This window comes from Cebidichthys violaceus, unplaced genomic scaffold (assembly GCF_023349555.1).
Source record: "Cebidichthys violaceus isolate CVI_PGR_0920_01 unplaced genomic scaffold, fCebVio1.0.p SCAF_23, whole genome shotgun sequence".
Classification (NCBI taxonomy): domain Eukaryota; kingdom Metazoa; phylum Chordata; class Actinopteri; order Perciformes; family Stichaeidae; genus Cebidichthys; species Cebidichthys violaceus.
The window spans coordinates 2,563,009-2,584,410 of NW_027176406.1; the positions used below are offsets into that span (position 1 = coordinate 2,563,009).

At 41.9% G+C, this 21,402-nt stretch overlaps 1 protein-coding gene across 1 annotated transcript; it reads left to right on the forward strand.

The window, feature by feature from the left end:
* Nucleotides 1–1,982: 1,982 nt before the first annotated feature.
* On the forward strand, nucleotides 1,983–21,367 carry cntnap1 (contactin associated protein 1). Its single transcript, XM_068718635.1, has 24 exons — nucleotides 1,983–2,199; nucleotides 6,392–6,493; nucleotides 7,133–7,326; nucleotides 7,611–7,764; nucleotides 8,138–8,341; nucleotides 8,689–8,873; nucleotides 9,082–9,231; nucleotides 9,404–9,665; nucleotides 10,350–10,499; nucleotides 10,587–10,761; nucleotides 11,260–11,366; nucleotides 11,486–11,608; nucleotides 11,962–12,165; nucleotides 12,250–12,406; nucleotides 12,493–12,620; nucleotides 12,738–12,911; nucleotides 13,013–13,231; nucleotides 13,348–13,587; nucleotides 13,699–13,938; nucleotides 14,123–14,250; nucleotides 14,382–14,475; nucleotides 14,611–14,841; nucleotides 14,930–14,974; nucleotides 17,882–21,367. Exons 1-24 carry the CDS (start codon nucleotides 2,139–2,141, stop codon nucleotides 18,079–18,081), a joined length of 3,927 nt encoding a protein of 1,308 aa, XP_068574736.1. The 5' UTR covers nucleotides 1,983–2,138; the 3' UTR covers nucleotides 18,082–21,367.
* The last annotated feature ends 35 nt before the right edge of the window (nucleotides 21,368–21,402 follow it).

The window sequence follows — 21,402 nt, forward strand, 5'->3', positions numbered from 1 at the left end:
GCTATTTAATTCTGTATCAACTCGTATGTGAAATGTTGAAAAGTAATTTATAAATCCTAAAGTGACGACTAAATATGAGGTGAATTTATTTTGTGTTCTGGATTGTTTTAAGATATTTTAAGGACTTTTTTTTTCTTACCTAAGTCAGCCTTCATTGTGAAAAGGTGGAATTATTTCACCCCATTGGCAGAACTATTCCTGTGATGAAAATAAGAGGATTGTAGGACTGATTTAGGATATTTTGGGTATGTTTAACAGCAAACATGATGCCAAAAAAAACATTACTTTGTGGGAGAGGTTGGGCGTTGGAAAGCCCCAATTACATTTGCCAGGAATTCTGCCCCTTGTTGCTCTTGTTAATCAGTTTATCACTTGAGCCTTTGTGTTGTTTTTCCCCCAGATGTGTGGTTTAACCGCAACCAGACCTTATGAGGACTCCTCTCAACCGGTCTCTATGGTTACTATAAGGTCAAACATAAAAGGTCAATGGGGAGACAGATGGCAATCCAGCCTAACCACAACACTCACATCTATAAGCTAGGTACAGATGTGTGGGAGAGAGGGCGTGCATGTGTTTGTGTATACTGCACATGTTATCTGAAGAAAACAGAGCAGCAACTATCAGATGACAACATTTAGTCTTAAACTCTTTTACTCATGTTGTCTAATAGTCAACAGACATCTCACTAAAGAAAATAAATAATGATATTTGCAAGTTATTTTATCTTTCAAATAGGGGAAATATATGTTTTATATATATATATATATATATATATATATATATATATATATATATATATATATATATATATATATATATAACAAATTACAATGCAGTTGTGTGAAATGATTACACACTTCTCGTGTATATCCAGAACTGCAATTGAGATATATCCTTTTTATGTCCGTCTCTTGTCCGACTTTCCAGTCATTTTCTTCTGTTAGCCATTGTTCTCTCTCTGCAGATATAATTCTATACTCTTATGTTATTTCAAGGGGGAAGCCAGCGGCAGGGAGCTTACAAACTACCAATCTGATTTGATTGAAAACACGGTAAATCCCACACTGGCCCAGGCATTCAATCTCGTATCATCACTGGCACACTGCCGTCCCATAAACCCACTTCTTAATCCCAAAGCCTTTTTTATTTTGTGGTCAATGTGCCACCCATTGCCACAAATCCCCCTCTGCCTCAGCCTCTTCCCACCCCCACCCCTCTGTGTGTGTGTGTGTGTGTGTGTGTGTGTGTGTGTGTATGGGGATGAGTCTGAGTTCAGGCACAGCTGGCATCATTATCCTGTAACCTGTTCTTCTCTGGGCATGTTTGTGAATGCACTGGCATGATTAGAGTACCTGGGCAAGGTTAGACAGACGACCCACAGAGCTGTGCAGCCTGCTGGTCTGCCGTGATTGTGATTCTACATGGTTCTGCAGCTGATACAGGATATTAAACGTCCATCCTATTTTGGGGTTCAAGTTCAGATCTGTTTTCCTGGAGAGAAATACTTCTTAACCACCTCCTTGCGCAGTGCACTACAGTTAGCAGCCACGAAAAGTGTACCAAAGGACGATTTGAGATGCCAGGGAAGAAGAGAAGAGGACTATAGTGCATCTGTGATATGATCCATCCGAGGTTGAAAATTGTTGTTTCTGGACCAGTTCCACAAGACTTATTTGGAGATTGAAGACAACATTCTTCTTAATTGTTTTGGAAAAATACTATCACTCTGCGCCGGACAGAAAAAGTTTTTTTTTTCCCCATCCCCCCCTTCCAGTCTCCTCGTGCATCCCGACTTCTGCAAGAGGGGCGAGACAGAATCCCACTTCCAACCGGCCTACAAGCATTCTGCTATTTAACAACTTATATCATGCAGGAGCCACACCATTACATGACGGTCATGTGAATTAAACAATACAAAATCGAATAAACGAAGAAGTGCGCGCTCTCGGCGAAGCGCAGCATCAGCATCAGCATCCGATGCGCGTCCCCGCCCCGGTAGAGGCTGCCCGAGATCCCGGGAAGAGGAGTTGGAGCTGCGCGAGTTAAAGTTGTGCTAAAGGGGGGTGAGAGGATGCTGCAGAACAATCTACGACCTTATTAACATAGCCTATGCGGAGAAACGTGCACTAAGTGAAGGATGACTTGCAAAATACTGAGCATATGCCTCTTATTTCTGGGTTTTCAACGTTGCTCATCACGTAAGTCTTGTAAAACAGCAATTGTTCCTCTATTATCGGCTGCTAGAATATTATTAAAATATGTCAAAGTGTATGTACATGTCTTATCTGCATATTGTGTATTGTCTGATCATATGCGTGAGAAAAAGTTGCAAGATAACATGCGGTTATAAGTGGAAAATACCATTGGAGGGCAAAACGTAGCCTGCAGGTGTTGAGATCGTTGAAGGGCAACACACGTTGCGATAAAAGCAGACAGCCTTTAAAGCACAGATTTTTACATTTCGCTGCTGGTCTTGGCAGCTGTGATTTCAGAAAGGCATTGTTTTGCGGGATCGCACAAAAAAAAGTGCAGAGGCAAGCCGCGTCGGTCCTGCGGAAGGTGCGCATGGTTATCCCCATTGCACTGGACTGTCTGCATTGCAGTGCTTTCGCTCAGCCTGCACGCAAGTTTCTGCGCCGCGAGGCTTCAACTCTCGACTTCTTAGGCAAAAAAGCACGTTGCTGATCTACGAATCTATTTCGTTTCTGACATAGTTACCTTAAAATCGCTATGAACCGTGTGTGTTGCTGTTGTGTGGTAAAACAATCGCTGAACACGTTATCAAAGTGGCGGCGGAGATGGCAGGGCACAGCGTCCTGACCGGGACCAGCCCACTGCAGTACTTTTTTTGGGAAGCCCACCACCTCACCATGAATTCCTGCATCCTGCGTGCACGCAACGAGCGTGGATTCACCTGGCAGGGAAATCATTACTCGCTGTTAGATCAGTGAAGGCGTCATGTGGTGGGTTTAGTTTGGACAGAGGTGGGGCTGTGTTTGGGGCTAAAATTGGGTTAGGGAAAAGGTGCCATCTACCCTTCTATCACAGAGCGTTTATGCATACTAATGAGCTTTATGCGTGATGTCAGAGTCAGGATGACCTCACAGGGCCCTCACTGTTAATTAACCCCATACTGCCCTTTGCGTGACTCATTCGTTTTTGATATCAGTGGGAGATCAGGGAAGAGGGATGCTTTGTCATGTAACTTCTTATAGACAACTGTATTTTCAAGCTGGGCCAGGTTTACAGTATTAGTTCAGGGTGCTGAGCTCTTTCTTTCAAGTTGTTCCAGGGAAATATAAACAGTTTTCATATGATGCCATGCTGTTGATCAGAAGCTACATGGTATGCTGTGAAGCGAATGGTTCTATCTTACAGTTAAAGGCAGCAATAGAGTGGAAGTTTGTAATCGGATCACAGAATGCTTTCCAGTAAGTGTGGGCCTGTGGGTTTGGCTTGTTGTAGATCTTGTTGGTGTTTTATTGGACAGGCTGACTGTATATCTGCTCCGTGGATCTCTGCCAGATTGAAATGGAGCCTCAGGTCCTAGAGCACAGTGACCCAGGCTGGGGTGGGGCTGAGGCTCACTCAGTAAGTAGTGTGTGTGTTTGAATCTGGAGGGTGTGATGCATAAATCTCAAGTTTCTGTCATGGTTAGCAGCACACGCAGCAGGAGACTGTTTGCTCCATGTGACGGGAATTGATATCTAGAAGGAAGAGCATGTTGCTTTGCGTGAAAGTTGGTCGTTTTGTTCTGTTAGACAGGAAATGAAGCTGGTCGAGGTCTGAATTTAAGTCTGAATGTGATTCTGATGTGCTGCATGGCAGACACCACCCACTGTGATGCCTGCCTGGGTATGAATGATTTATTAAAACCCCTCTAACAGAGCATGATATATTTGTACTACCCTTGTGCTTTTCTGCTGCAGTATTTGCAGCAGTAGTTTGACATATTGTTGGTGGACATCTGCATTCAGTTGACATCTGCACACATACAGGGTTTGCTGTCTGAATCCTCAGCTGTCACGCATCACCGGATGGTGGCAGGCAAAGAAGGTGCCTCTCTGCATATTGTATGTAACCAGCAGTAATGATGTGTCAGCCCAGACACACAAGCCTACACTTACAGCAGACTGATGATTCAGCAAGAGTGGTGCTAGAGCTCTACACGGCCACACTGTTCCCCACAGCCCCTTAATGATAAATGGAGAAAGAGACTACTCTGTGTGGCGCAGAGAAGGGAGGGAGGGAGGGAGTGTGTGTGTGTGTGTGTGGGGGGGGGGGTGCAGGATCACAAGAAGAGGGGTGAAAACCTGGTGACTGGATGCTTTGCACAGGCTTCAGGTACATTTTCGCTACTGCATCATGACAACGCCCACCTGGGTTGAGAGAGGGAGAGAGAAGTAAAAAATAGCAAGATGACGAGCGAGGGTATGAGGTAATTGGGAAGATTGGATGATTTAAAGGAGAAAAAAATAAAAAGAGAGAGGAGAAAGGAAGTAATGCATTGAATAGGTGGGGGTGTCTAGTGCGTGACAGTCTTGCCATAAGGAGGAGCTGAGGAGCTGTGTGGCCTGGATTAACCTGCTGTAGTCTGGGACGGAAAAAGTCCCAGACTACAAGTCAAAGTCAAAATCCTCTCCTCTACTAAAAAAAACACACCTCAAGCCATTAGCTGCAAATATGCTTAGCCTGTGCAAATGCAGCAGTGGTGACAGAATATTTTTCATTTGAATAGCCATTTGAACAGTGACTCATTTGAAATGGCTCTACAGTGTAGTGATAGAGTGATGCAGCAGAGATCTGTTATCGATCATCTGCAGCATAGAGGGAATTCTGCATGATAAAGACGGAGAGAAATCCTCTCAGCGAGGCAGACACTGAGGCAGAAAGTCAAGGTCACGTTTCACTTGCTCAGCACATTTCCTCCACCTGAATGAGCAGCGTGTCCTTGCATGAGAGGTGATAGAACTCATGCTCGTGTGACCAAGAAAGAAAAGAAAACGGTGTGTTTGTGCTGTATATTGGCTCACGCATGTTTCATGCATTATTTAAGGCAGTGTAAGGCAGAGGACTCCACTTCCTTGTTTCTGCAGGATTTGCTGTGATCACTCAGTCATCTGCTCCGTCACAAAGTTATTTCAAATTTAAATCTATGCAGCATCTTCCTCATCCTACTCCATCTGCAGCCTGCATACTAATTCTGCTAACGTCTCCAGTTTCCAGCCAGTCTAACGCCTCTTCATGAGGTCCCTGACCTCTGTGATTGTAAGATCAGGAATTACATTGACAGAACTCCTGTTTACCAGTTAACAACTCCAAAAGTTTGGAGGGGATGTTTCTAATTAGGGAGAAGGAAGAGGAAGGTCAGATTGGAGCGGATTATTTGTGCACTTAGACTAAAAAAAAAATTCCAATTTATTTGTATCTGCCTACCTTCATATTCAAGTAAAACCCGTAGCCTATCTATATTAAATCTTTTGGGAGTGTCGAAGAGCAGATCTTTTGGCAGTTAAAATTAGACAATGTTTCTCTTATAAATCGAGGTGAGTGCATTGTGCATTTATCCGCAGCAGGGACACAAGCAAGATTAGGAAGAATTATGGCCAGTTTAAATAGCCGTTGGCTGGGGAGCGAGCCTGAGCAGATGGGTGTTGGTCCTATCAGTCTCATAACCACATGCAGGACAGCATCTCAATGTGACAAAGCGACATTTTGTTTGCCTTTGACGGTCTTGCTCATGAAACTGCATGCACTTCCAAAAGAAAGACAAAAACATATATTTACAGACACACATGGCACTGACAGGCACATACACACACACACAAAGACATTCATGTGACGCAGCAACATTTTTATTCTGCCTTCTACACAGGACCAGACCTCTTTTGAAATAGGAGGGGGGGTGTAAACGCATGACTATCACAATAGTTTATCTCAGAGATAGCGTGCATAATCAGTAGCTGTCAGCGTCATATTTCACCAATCGTCCCACCCATCCTGTGAAGAAATGAAAGATGATGCACGCTCAAGTGTAGATGCCAGGATGTTAAGTCTTAAAAGGGAAGCCATTTAGGTGCTGTGGTTTACTGTGGAATATTAATCTGTGACCTCACTATCTGTATACCTTTACCAGCAGAAAGACTAAATGTGTTTGCGCTATGCTCTAAATTTAATTGGATTGATCCGTTCAAATTAGTTTTTTACGTCTAATGTAGCATGAACTAGCTTCTAATTGAACTGCAAATGGTTGGTTCTTATCAAGCTGCGCAGCTGTGCAGCTGTGTGGCCCAGAACTATCAAATTTAGAAAGTGATATGAATCCTGCATTATGAGAGGTCCTTTTTTTATTTACTCCTGATCTTGGTGTCTTCCTTATTATTACTGCAGGAGAATGTGTTGATCCGCTGGTCTCCAGCCTCTACGCCTCTTCCTTCCTGGCCTCCTCCAGATATAACTTTCTTTACTCAGCCAATTTTGCCAAATTGTATGGTAAGTTCCTAATTATAGTGTCTTTGAGTTCATCCATGATTTCACAGCATTCACCTTACAGACCTTTCTGATGGCAGATGGTTTAACTTATCACTGCATAAAATGCACAGGTGTACAGTAACTAATAATATGAATAACTCCAGTCCTGTTGGTACAGTAATGTTATAAGTTACACTTGTGTTTTACAAGTGCCATCGTGAGAATCTTCACAGTGACAGATACAGATACTGCAATATGTGTTTGGGACTCCTACAACTCATTGGGGATCTGTCACTCTCTCTCTATATAACCTACTTTCACTTTAGCACAGAAAAAAAGACCTTAGATGACATAATCTATCAACTGAAGGAACACTTATTTGGGATATCTGCTTGTTAGTTAGCTTTCAGATAGAGGCCTACAGTATAGTTGAGTGTCATATTCTAATCTGCGAAATACTAAATGCTTGTCCAATCCCAGACAAAACAGTACAGTAGATGAACTTTACTCATTAGAGTCCCCCCCCCCCACACACACATTAAACAGGACTTTAAAATGGCTGCCACAAGTTACAAGTTCAGTTGAAGTCACAATTGCTTCGGTCATCCATGTATCTGTCACTCCCTCTCCAGTCAAACTCTCCTTTTTCTCCCCCCTCAGGCAGCAGTGGCTGGTCCCCATCCCCAAGGGACAGACAGCCATGGCTGCAGGTCGACCTGGGCAGGAAGTATCGACTGGTGGCCATCGCCACCCAGGGGACCTTCAACTCATATGACTGGATCACCAAGTACACCCTGCTCTATGGAGACCGACCGGACTCCTGGACGCCGTACATCATGAATGGAGGCAACTCTGTAGGTGTCACTGAGCCAGGATGGTTGGGGTGGGATGAGGGCCATAACGGGGATGAGGCGAGGATTAACTAGTCAAATGTAATCTTTACAGCCGATTCAGTGGGTGTTCTATTAAATTCATTGTCACTGGCACTGAAACAAAGACAGCGCAGCATATTATCTCTCTCAACACTGACGAAGCTAATCTCATCATCAGTTCATCTCCAGTCCCTTGATAAGGCGCTAACACCGTTGCAGTGACTCAATAACTCTCTCCCCTATTTGCCGCTCTCATCTGTTTGCAGACGCTGCCTGCGAACTGGAATTATTATCAGTTGAAGAGGAATGTCTTCCATTACGCCTTTACAGCTAAACACATTCGTTTGCTGCCTCTGGCGTGGAACACGGAGAATGGAGGGAAGATTGGCGTGAGGCTGGAGCTGTACGGCTGCTCTTATGGTAAAAATGACTGATGGACCCAAGGGATTTACATTCTCTGATTCAATTCCAGGGACTTTCTACAATCCCACTGTTTAATCGTATTTGATAATATGCCACTAAATCTGAGCGCCAAATATGCTGCAATATGTTCCGAGTTAATAAATGACTAAGCTCAATATCACCTGATTCATACTCAGAAACATTATACACTAGCTAGATGCAAACAGATCTGATGAGCTCCAGGAATGTGCCATGAAGCATTTACTCCAATAATCCTTAAAACCTAAAACAAATTATAAAAATGCTACATAAGACTTTAACCTAATATGCACGTCACATCCTCTGTTGTGAATTTTGAACTATTGTATCCATTTGGAAATTTTGTCTGCAGATTCCTATGTTCTACAGTACAACGGGGATGACTCAGTGGTCTACATGTACCCAGAAAAGAGGTCCCGTACACTGCACGACCACATTGCCATAAACTTCAAGACTCTGGAGCAGGATGGTCTGCTGTTACACAGTGAGGGGATTCAAGGAGACCTCTTCACCTTGGAGCTGAAGAGAGGCCGTCTTTACCTGCACATCAGCCTAGGTAGAGCCTGAGTTGTTTGATGGATAAATAAAGTCTTTTTAAAATAATTATTAATAGACATGCCCACAGGGGCATCCCATGAAGTAAACATTTACGGAATAGATCTTTTAGAGTTATGGGTGAAGAAAATTGTGGCATGTGAGACAATGATATCCATCTTGAGCTCTCAATCATCCTCTCAATCCTGAAATGGAGCCACATTGTCTGTGGGAGAGAACTCAATATATTGATTGTTAGATTGACTGGAGCTCTACATTTCAGCATTTTCTCTCAGTTTGACATTAATTTGAGCTGATTTAGAGTAATTGTTTTAATTTTGACCTCCCTGTTCTTTTTTTTTTTTTTAGGAAGTAGTGTAATACACAAAGTTGATGGTCGTACTACACTGACTGCTGGCAGCCTTCTTGATAATCTGCACTGGCACTATGTCACCATCAAGCGCTCCGGTCGACAGGTGAACTTCACAGTGGACAGTCACACAGTCACAGCCATCTGTAAAGGAGAGTTTACACACCTGGATCTGGACACACAGGTACCTCATAAACAGATCACATCTATGTATAGTTACAGTATAAAATGTAAAGGCCGTGATAAATGAAGGAAATGATTAATGAGCTGTTTGCTGAATACAAGTTTTATTCAAATACATTTTTTGCATTTAATTATATTAATACATAATATACACATACATTTTCTTGTTAATGAGGATGTTGATGAGTGCCCTAATGCCTTTATCCTAGTTATATGTAGGAGGTGTCATAGAGCAAAATTTGCCTCACCTGCCCACTACACAAAATTTCCGGGGCTGCCTGGAAAATGTCTTCATCAATGATGTCAACATCATCAACATGGCTAAGAGAGAAGAACCTGAAATCCGCATCCCACGAAAGGTAGGGCTTTATACAAACCATTATACAGCATCCCAGTAATATCGCTGGTTCTGAGGATCTCTATGAATTATACCCAAACGGCATTACTTTATCTGTTCCATGCTAACAAAACAATAACAATATCAGAGAAAATATTTTCACTGTAACTCGTATTTCTCTTTTTTACCCTCAGAAAAAGATGCATTACGCCTGTAGGGACATGCTGCTCAAACCGATGACTTTCGCTGGGCCCAACAACTACCTGCAGGTGCCGGGCTTCTTCAGGAGGCCTCGCATGTTTGTCAAGTTTAAGTTCCGCTCGTGGGACTACACTGGGCTGCTTATGTTCACGCGATTTGCTGATGACCTGGGTGCTCTTGAGCTGGGACTAAGCGAGGGACAGATCAATGTCACTATATTCCAGCCTGGGAAGAAGAAACTCCAGTTTGCTGCAGGTGGGTTGATGCATTTAAGGATTTTGGAGCATACGATTTTGAATGCCTCATTCTTTTGACAGGTTTCTAAGCCCCGCCCCTAAGTTACTCTTACTATGTCAGGTAGACAAAAGCTCACTTCTCCTAGGAAGCCAACAGCTGTGGATTGTGTCTTCTGAAATGACAACTGTCGCTGACAGATTTTATCAGCTGTGGTTAGCTAGGTAAGCTATTGTTAACTATAAAACTCTAAAGTAGTTTCCAGCTGACTTTTTAAGGTTCCCAGCTGATTTAAAGGCCCTATAAAAAGGGTCTTAAACATGTACTAGAACACTAAATACATGATATTGTGCTAAAAGACTGAGGTTTAATGTTTCAGCCAGGCTACTGTACATCTGCAGCTTATGTTATGGAAGATTAAAAACACACAACAATTTTGCTTGTGTCTTTGGTTTTGCATAAGTTAAAAAAGACACCTACCTACAAACTCATTAGATACCCAAAATAGCTTCAGTGCAACCTGCCATGCCCAGTTACGGTTGTTAAGCTGTGATTGGACAATCCCTGTTTGGGGGCGGGGTTTAACTAACAGTTATGAAGTTATATAGCGTTGCAAGGTGCAGGCAATGATAAATGCTGCGTTAGATCTCTGTACTGAATCTGATTGTAGAAACAAAGCATGACAGACATTTCTCCAATTTCTAGGCTACCGGCTTAATGATGGTTACTGGCACACAGTGGATTTGGCAGCGAGAGACAACCTGCTGACCCTCACAATTGATGAGGAGGAGGGCTCTCCACTTAAGATCACCAATCCATTCACAATTCGGACAGGAGACCGCTACTTTTTTGGAGGTGAGGGGATGACAATTGTTCACAACTCCTGAAATCAACTTACAAATCTGCACGGTCCAAAACATACATTTGCTTTCCTGTACTTAGGTTGTCCGAAAACCAATAACACAATACGGAAGTGTGAGACCAAGCTGAACCGCTTCCATGGTTGTATGCAGCATATCTTCATAGACAATGAACAGCTTGATATTGATATTATTCTGCAACGACAGTGGGGGCGCTATGCTGAGCTGTTGTTGGGCACTTGTGGTATCACTGACAGGTAAGAAACATACAATACACAGCATAAAGCATACATCACAAATATGACTGATAGTTTCATTAATAGCAGGACAATTGCATAAGGAAAGAGATAAATATGGCGCTGCAATGTCTTCTCATGTCATTCAAGTTGTAGTTACCAATTATATACCCCTATCATACCATAGTCTTTTAAAATGACACACATTCCTATCAAATTATTTCAACATTGCTTTGGCTCTTTTATGGTGTTGTCAAAGTAATGTGATCTCCTTCAAGATGTTTGCGAAGCGTTTGGCACTGAATTGTGAGTCTGAAGAGTGAGAAATCACTTTAAAGCTAATGACATTCATCACCTTATTAAGTTTCACCTCATGAAACCTTATCTTAAGGCTAAAAAAAAACAGCTAACAGAGAAAATAGATAATGTGGAAATGAAAGAGAACAAATGACACATTTAATGCAAGTCTCCCTTTTGTAACATCCAAATGCTCAGTACAGGCATGTCATTTGTTCACAGATGTAGTCCAAATCCATGTGAACATGAAGGCAGATGCATCCAGTCCTGGGATGACTTTATATGCCTGTGTGAGAACACAGGCTATAAAGGAGAGGTGTGTCACATGTGTAAGTGCTGGCTGGCAATCTTTTCACTTTAATAACTATTTATTTGCAGTTGATTACACCTTGCCCATACCGTATTTCTTCTGAATAATAACAAATTGATCATCTCGCTTCTCAAACAGCGGTTTATAAAGAGTCATGTGAGGCCTACAGACTCAGCGGCAAGTATTGGTCTGGAAACTACACCATCGATCCTGATCTCAGTGGGCCGCTGAAACCATTTGAAGTGTACTGCAAAATGAAATGTAAGTAATCACTGTCACTAATAAGATACAGCTTCATCAGCACTGTGTGCTCAGTGTTTGCTGGATCCTCAACGGATTGTTAATGAAAAGCTTGAGTCAGGTTATCGTGTTCCTGTAATGAGAAATGTGTGCTGAAATTCCATGGGAAATTAAAAGACGTTAGAAAACAAGATAGCACAGTTCTGTGTGTGTGTGTGTGTGTGTGTGTGTGTGTTGGAAAAGTCTGCATTTTCTATTTCTTACCTTTCTGTTTGCTTTTCATTCTTTTCCTTTTTTTAAACATTAATATTCCCTCCATCTTTCTGCTTCAACATTTAATCACCATGCAGTATATTTGTTGTGCCTCTTCACAGCATATAAAGCTTGGACGGTGATTCTGCATGACCGCGTGGATGGTACCAAGGTGACTGGGAGTTCAATAGACCGGCCGTATATAGGAGATGTTAACTACTGGAACGCCTCCTGGGATGGAGTCACTGCTCTAGCCAACACCTCTGTGTACTGTGAGCAGTGGATCGACTACTCCTGCTACAAGTCCCGTCTCCTCAACACCCCAAGTAAGTCAGCTTATTCATTTGGTAGTGTGCTTATGGAAAACAAGAAATAAAGTAAACTAACACAGCATTTATTTTTCAAAATAGACGGAAGACCTTTTGGTTACTGGATTGGTCGTAACAATGAGAGTCACTATTACTGGGGTGGAACATTCAGAGAGGTCCAAAAGTGTGGCTGCGCTATCAACCAAACCTGCACCGATCCCAAGTTCCAATGCAACTGCGATGCTGACTATAGACAATGGTAAGAGAGGGGATGCATTGTGCAAGTTTAGCTTACATCTGTGACACTGACGATGAAGTCTTAACATCCCCACTGTGGCTTTTCAGGTACTCAGATAAGGGCTACTTGGACTTCAGAGACCATCTGCCTGTTAGGAAGGTGGTAGTCGGGGACACCAACAGGACCGGCTCAGAAGCACAATACACCGTCGGACCCCTCCGCTGCCATGGCGACAGTGAGCTTAAATATTAAGGGTTGTGTTCACACGTTGATGTTCTGCTTTGTTGAAGTGTTACAAACAGTTTTCTTTATTTATACATACACAGTACACGTATGTCAATGTTTTCCAAAGGAAACATCTGGAACACAATCGCCTTCACCAAGCCCACCTACATAACCTTCCCAACCTTCAGGCCTGGCTCCAGCGCTGACATCTCCTTCCACTTCAAAACCTATCGTGACCACGGCGTGTTCTTGGAGAATTCTGATGACCAACTGCGAAACTTCATTCGGGTAGAGCTGAATTGTGAGTTGACTCATCTGCTACCAGAGAGCTATTCTCCTCATACAACTGATTTATTCGACAGTAAGAACAAAATCCTTTCCATGTCATCTTTTCTCTTCCAGCCACCCATAACCTTATGCTTGTATTTATGGTTGGTGATGGCATCATTAATGTGACACTACACTCCCCCGTGCCACTCAATGACAACGAGTGGCACTTTGTTCAAGCCGAGCTTAATGTGAAGCTGGCCCGCATCAAGGTTGATTATCAGCCATGGGCCGTCACACGTTTTCCCGGTCAGACTTTCGTCACCATGCAGTTTACGCATCCCGTCCTAGTAGGTAGGTTGCCTGAGGTGAACTTGGATATTTGGCACGACATACAGTGGACTTATTGCATCCTCTCTAAAGTTTTAATAAAGATGAATAACCACTGATAAAAGTATTCTTTGTATTAGGTGCAGCCAACCGCACCCTGAGACCTTTCTTGGGGTGTCTTCGAGGATTGCGGATGAACGGTGTTCCTCTTGATCTTGAGGGGAAAGTGAATGAAGAACAGGGTATAAGGAGGAACTGTACGGGACAGTGTCTCAATGCTACCATACCATGCCGAAACAGCGGCCAGTGTATAGAGGGCTACGCTTGCTACACTTGTGACTGTAACAACACAGCCTTTGATGGCTTCTACTGCCATAAAGGTGAGTTCATTCATGTTTCTGACAAATACCATCACATAGTAACTGACATCATCAATACAGTTAGCAATACTTTGCAACTGATATCTAATTTCACAATGATCTTTTGTTAAGACATCGGAGCCTACTTTGAGATTGGCTCGTGGCTGAGATACAACATACGAAAGAAGCCTATATCAGACGAAGCAGCATGGGCCAACTGGATCGACCCGCATTACGACAACTTCAGCCTTGGCTACAATGACACAGCAGATGACATCGAGTTCAGTTTCAGCACCGTTTCCACACCAGCCGTGTTGCTCTACATCAGCTCCTTTGTCCAAGACTACATTGCCATCATCCTCAAGACTGACGGTAGGGGAAGCTCAGAAACAATCTGAGAATGTGAAAGCTGGAATTTTTTGAAAGGGCAGCATGTTCATTTCATTCACAGATTAGAGAGTCAGAATCTCTCAAAACTACTGCAGAGGTTGATGTGAAGAAGTTACTCGTGAAAAAAACAGTATTGATGTCTTTTGTTTCCTCTCTCTCTCTATAGGTAGTGTAGATCTGAGGTATAAGCTGGGGCTCATAACACACAAGTACCAGCTGACTCACCGAAACCTGGCAGATGGATACCCCCACTACGTCAACATAACCAGACACAACAGAACCATCAAAACACAGGTTAATGCTGATCTGTGGTTTGTTATTTTCAGTGAAGTAATAGACTGTTGTCCACTCACCTTAGCTTAGCTTAGCATAAAGACTGCAAACAGCTAGCCTTGCTCATGATGGTAATAAACTCTGTCTTACAGGTGGACTACATGGAGCCCATAGTGGAAAAGATAACCTTAGTGGAGGACGCCAGGTTTGACTCTCCAAAGTCCATGTTCTTGGGCAGAGTAATGGGTAAATATCCAATTCACCAATTATTGATGAGAACACGTGGGCTAATGTTTTCATCTTGCTGCCAGTATTATTATCATCATTATTTTAAGTTGGAACTCTGTTGATGTTTAATTGTTTCCGTTTCCACTCTTTCAGAGGTTGGGGACATTGACTATGAGATCCAGAGGCATAATGCTCCCGGCTTCATAGGCTGCATATCTGGGGTGAGATACAACGTCTATGCCCCGTTAAAGGCCTTCTTCCGTCCAAATGAAACCGACCCTCCAGTAACGACACAAGGCTACGTATCTGAGTCCAACTGTGGCGCCTTCCCTCCTATCCTGGGTTATGTACCATGGGAGGTCGACCCCTGGTTTACCACCATAGGTGGGTTTATATGTCCCATAATGCACCTGTACAAAAAGAGAATATTATTCTGTGTTCATCCACTTATTTGTGCACCTCTCCCTTTCAGAGTATTTTTATATCCACGATGACCTAGGCCTGTTTTGGATAACAGGTAAGATCTGCTTCTTTATAGAATTGCTAGGTTGTTTTGTTCACTATTTTTCCTCCTCTCCCAGAAAACACAAATCAGCCGTTTGAATTTCTCTTTCCTTTTACACTAAAATCCTAAATTAGAGCAGATTTGTCAAATTCCAATGTGGGCTTTTGAATGCTTATTTAAGTGTCTGAATGTATTACATTTGAGATAGCAGTCACAAAAATAAATAAATGAACAGTCAGACATTTCTAATGCATTATTATCATACTGAAGAATATTTTTGATTGCATGTGGTTGAGGTCAGATTATCTTTTTAATCTATATGAAGGAAATTAATTCAAGTAAAATAGACCTATATATCCTTGCAAAAGAAAAAACTAGGCCGTGGGCCTAAATCTAGATTTCTGGGAAAAAAAATAAAAAAATCAATATTTAATATACTCATTCCACTATTTAATCCCCATGATAACTCTGCACCGTATTACAAGAGGAGTGTTGGGACCAGATGAGCGGTTTGCAGCACAGTATTACAGATGATGGAAAAAATTAGAGCAGGTCTCTCTGATGAGCAGGAGAGGCTGGAGTCTCAGGATTAAACTGCAGCACAGAGACTGTCTGCTGTCTGAGACCTTTACCGGATCAGCTATATTTAGTCTGCATGGGCCCAGCTTACTGTTCATCATTGATAGATGCTTCAGTTTAATAGATCATTCCAGATTCAGAGGTATTATGCTAATGCAGGACATCAGCATGCCATTAATAATTGGTGCGCCTTTCAAATCATCCCAACAATGTTCCCCCCAGGTTATCAGACATCATCCCTGTCTGATATACTGCACAGGATAAAAAGGTTATGACTGAACAGTATAGTCGATAAAACAAAACTGCAAGTGAACAAATTCTGTCACGACGATATTGAATATAATATAAATATATTTAAATACGATTTGTGTGTTCTAAGCTCTGTGCTGGGTGCTGTATGTCTTTTCAGCAGCATTGATCCATTCTCTATATCCATTAATTGAGGGTATGAACCTAAGGTACTGAGGCCTTTCCGAGCAAGCAATGGCAAAAAGGCTATGAGACTGTGGACATTTCGCCAGTCCATTACACAGTGAACACACTGACTGACAAACACTTAAACACAACTGCAGGCAATTTAGTGTCTCCACATCCGCAGACCTGCATGACTGTGAAAGGAAACCCGAGCAAATACAGGGGAGGACATTAAAACTACACAGAGAGGACAAGAGCTGAGGTCTGTTTTCAGCTTGACCTACTGAACAACAATTGTGACTCACAGGCAGCTGCTCTGTGAATACTCAGGGACCACAAGTGACCACATTACAAATCCAGGATTCATTTTGGAAGCTGACATGACCTTTAACAATCAATCAAATTAGTAGCACCTGAGAACTATTTTTAAGATCAGTCTCAGTGTGAAGCTTGCCAGGACAAAAAGATCAGAGCACCTAGGTTCTACCTAAGATCCCCATCCTGGTGTACAAGGCCTGGCTGGCTCCAGTACATATCAGATGATGCTCTGAATTTACAAACCCAGCACAAAGCCACCAATCTCCTTTGTGTCTCAAGAGCTTACTCTAAACCTAATAAGATTGTATTCAGTAAGTTATTTATAACTTGCACTCACATTGAGTTCGCTTACAATCAACCTTTGGACATTTGTATTTGTATTCCAGTTAGCTGGCTGTCGACCAAACAGCTGACTACCAGGGGTGCAGTGCTATTTGTTAAATATGACGCGCGCACATGGTTAGGTTTTGTCTCGTTTTTGAAGATTAGGTAATGAATGTTCTGTGACAAGTTTACATACATTATTCAACTTTAACTGACCACGCGATCAAATGCTAGACGGACTTTTTGGAGGACTGATATGTTGATAAATCCGCAGCAGTGTAGTGCCGCGTCAGAGCGCAGTGCCTTTACGCACGTCCTCTCACTGTGTTTACCTTGATTAAATCGCCTGAACACTCCAGGCTGATACATCATAACCATACAGACCTCTACACACACTGCAGACTGGTCGTTGTTAACCCTTAACATGACCGTTTATATCAATTACTCACCCTGTTCCCTTGAATTCCTGAAGAAGCAGGTTTTGTTTTTTTATCTCGCATGCCTCCACGGTGAATGGAGAAGTCCTTGATGTATAGAAGTAAATGGAGGGCAGGTTTAACAACAACAAAACGATATCAAAACTGAACTTTACAAACTGTAAAGTTCAGTCGTATGCTCACTACTTTACTAACAAATCTTACCATTTCAAATACTTCCGCCACTGCCGTCTAGAGTTTGCGCAGGCGCGCTGCAAGCAAATACGTGCATGAGGCGGTGGAGGCATGTGAGAAAAATTGTTTTCTTCAAGAATTGAACTAAGGTCACAGGCGGTGAGTAAACAAATGGTCATTTTGAGGGTGTTTTCTGTGAATGTTTTTCTGTCTTTATTGTTGTTACATAGCTCTTATTTTTCTTCTCCCGCTGTTTAAATAATTACTGCTCATCTTGCTTTATATAAAGCACTTTGAACTGCATTTGTATCAAGAGGTGTAATAAACTTGTGATCAGTGATACTTTAAACAAACAAACCAAAAAACTAAGAGTTCTTGTAGCCTGCTGGCCATTCTGCTTCAATGACAGGTGCATTTTCAAATGTGTGAAATGCATAAACCAAGTAAATACAAAGCTCATGGCACCAAACATGTTTGTAGAAATAACAAAATGCTGCATTCAGTCACAGCACACTCTGTATGATGTTTGGACTTGATAGAAACCAGACTTGGATGATATAATACAATAACATAGCATTAAAAACAGTACCTGCTCTTTATCAGTATTTCCAGAAGCACATCTTTCCTCATTGTATTAGATATTAACTCTCACTGTGCTATTTTTATCCTTCAGTCATAGTCATCCTGGCGCTGCTGCTGCTCTTCGGAGGCCTGTACAGCATCTATGTCTATGCGTATCAGCAGAAGGGCAGCTACCGCACCAACGAACCCAAGAACCTGGAGTCTCCCAGCAGCTCCAGGCCGCTGACGGAGACCCTGAGGAGAGAAAAGAAGAACCTCCCGCAAATTGAGGAGGAGTTCAGGAGCGACTAGCAACACAGGACCTTTGGGACAGTGGGTGGGGTTTGACTGGGGGTTGGGGAGAGGGAAATAGCACTTAAAACAACCACAGATACCTGTATTAATTTTTCTAATTCTTTCATTCTCTTTTTTTACATCTTGGTTTGTGTTCGTTTCCCAGGGTTGAGTGGGATCAGATGCCTGGTGCTCTACATAGTATGTATTTTGGTAAGGCCTAAAAGTTCACATCAAGCCCCATGTTGCGTGAGTAGCCAACAAGTCTCACACTGTATTGCAGGGTGAAATACTGAAGTGCCTCATCTGAGCGAGCTTGATCTGAAGTAACATTATAGCTTATTCAGATAGGGTTTAGATTAGACACTGTGGGATCAGGATTTAAGGGATGTTTAGCTACATTTGGAACATCAATTGAATATAATCTAACCATTTTATTGATTGATTCATTTTTCCTGAACCACTTTCAAGATCAATTAAAGCTAAAAATATCTTACTGTATAGATCTATTGCCATCTAAGATATACCTTTTGATGACAATCTCTCATGGAGCCATTTTTGACATCATAGCTTATGATCCGTCTTGGCATTTGAGCAGAAAGCACATCAGTGCAAAAAAAACAACTAAGATCACAGAAACAAAACTGGTGTTCCTGAATAAAAAAATCCAACCGAAGAGAGAACGCAACGACGAGCATGGAGCTTTGATATGATGCATATATAGAGATTGTAAAAGGTATACACGCTTATATTTGTTGTATTGCAGCCTATAACAGTGCATTACCTGTACAGAATGGCACATGTAAGTGGTTCAGAATTGCCATAGTGTCAGTAGATAGCAACTTTGCCGTTCACAGTATGCTCAGACTCCTAAACACATTCTCAGCTATGGGGCTTCGGAAATGAGAGTGCGATGATATGTAGATACTCCTTCTGGTGTGAGAGCTAACAGGCTGTTGGTGTGCTGCAGAAATCCAAACAAACAATGAGGTGATGAAGCTCAGCAAGGACAGGGTGACCTACATACCCAAGTTCTCATTCCTTCTGTCTTACTTCTAGTCGCTTATATTATGGTCAAGCTGCCAATAGCTCGGTGCTAAAGAGAGTTTGACTCGACATACCTGTCTAACAACAGTACAACAAAAGGATTAGCCTTCTCACAATCCTTTCGATTCTTGATTATGAGCATCTTTCAGGAAACAGCTGCTCCCTGTGGCCATGTGGAGAAGCACTTATAAACACACATGCACACACACAGTAACATATCTACAGAGGACAACAAGAGTGTAAATGCTAATATTTTACTTCCAACTCATACTGCTCCAATATTTTTGCATATTGCTGTAGGGACAGTTAGCCGAGCACGCCGTCACCGCTGCTGCTGCTTGTTTAGCTGCTTTCAGTGGAAAGTCGAAAACTCTACCTGTATAGTCCAATGAAATTTTCTTCTCTGGTAAGATGAAATTTAGTTTGATGTGTGGTGCAACCAACGCTTCAGGCTATCATCACTCACCACAGCTCTCCTTGATACTGGAGCACTATTGTGTAGGCCTATGTGGAAAAATAGTAAAACATTTGTAACATATCAGCTATGCATTTGTAGAGCATGACCGCACTTTGCAGTAACATGCAATAATATGAGCTTTTTTCAGCCACCAATGATGTTAACGTTTAATTTGCAGATGCATATTAGCAAGTAGGATGTAATGAGTGTATACGTGAATATACAAATAATGTGTTAAGCGATTTTCTTTTTTTATTCCTGTGGTTTATACAAAACGAGTTGAGAACAGTTAAATGGAGTGCTTTGAATGTAAATCCTCTGACTGTGTAATGTATGAGCGGACGCTACAGTGAAGCCCTGCTCAGGTGTTTTCACTGTAGGCTGCTTAGCACTGAAAATCAACTTATTCATGGTAGCTTTTTGGAATGCTCAGGACAAAGAAAGTACAGAACGTGTTCTCTGTAGCACTAATACACCTCCAAAACTCCACATTGTTTGTTTCTTCCGTTACATATGGGCAGAACTGTGCAGAATTGTACAGTGAAAGGATGTAAAGACTGCAAATTAACGTAAAGGCACTACTTCCTAACAATGTATGAAATTGTATAGATTCAGCCAAAACTGGCGTGTACAGGCTATATTTTTAAGAAAGATGCAATATGATGAATGATAATGAAAAGTGAGCAAACGGAGTGAAACTGTTGGTTTGTGATTGACACCAAGAATAGTTTGTGTTTTTGTTAAATAGACAATCACCACTCAAAGTTCAACCAACTGGGGCCAAATATGCTTTGCTGCCTGTTAGGAAAAAGTAAATGTATGTATCATATAAATGTATACACCTCAATGTATTCAACAGACTATGAACATTCAGCATAGCAGTGTCACTTCATTGCCACTCACTAGTTAATCATGCGTGGTCCCTGGAGCGTGTGTATATGTGACTGACTGGATGTTTAGATGTTTGTGTTTTCATAGTTTGCCAACCAAGATACTGATTTCAAACGACGACTCTCTTTAAAAAAAAACTATCGTGTGCACTGATGCCAACTGGCCAACTCACTTATTGTCTTGCACCGACCGTAGAGCAATGAGACAGAAACGAGGCCTGCGTGTGGCTCAGAGTGGCTTCTCCATGTTCAGGCTTCAGTTGTTTGTAAATTTCAAGCATGTTGAATCTGTGCTGATCGGATCCTATAGGGTGGGAATAAAAGGGTTTAAGATAAAATGACCAGTAGAGGGAGTAGGCTAGAAGGATGTTGTTAGCTCGATAGACAGGCTATCTGCTGATTTCACCAAATGTATACTTCTTTGGGGGCTGCTTAATGCTTCCTGGAGTTTAATCAAAGTTTAACAGAATAATAATCAGAATAAAAATAAAAAACACATTTAAAGGGGCATAAAGTTAAATTGGGGCTATGAGAAAGTCATGATTTGAGTCTAACTTTATCTAAAGTATAGAGATTACAATACTTACAAAAGGTCTTAATACTTTATTACATATTCATATGAATCTGCAGATAGCCTGTGATATCATATTTAATCCAACGATAAAGCACCAGAGTGAGTAGTAGGCAGGTCAGACCACTTTTCTGCACCATCAAACCAAATCCTTCTGCAACAGGTACCAGAAATGATCATTACAGTTGTTTGTGATGACACTGATATTTTTTTTCTGTTCTTAAATCTGCTTGATTTTGTTTTGTAATACTTTCACTGTAAATGACCATTACTGTGTAAATCAAGGCAAAGCTAAACTCAATAAAAGAAGCTTGAAGGAAATTGTCAGTGTGTTATTTAAGCTGAGATGGGTTGTTTTTTTTTGCACAGACAAA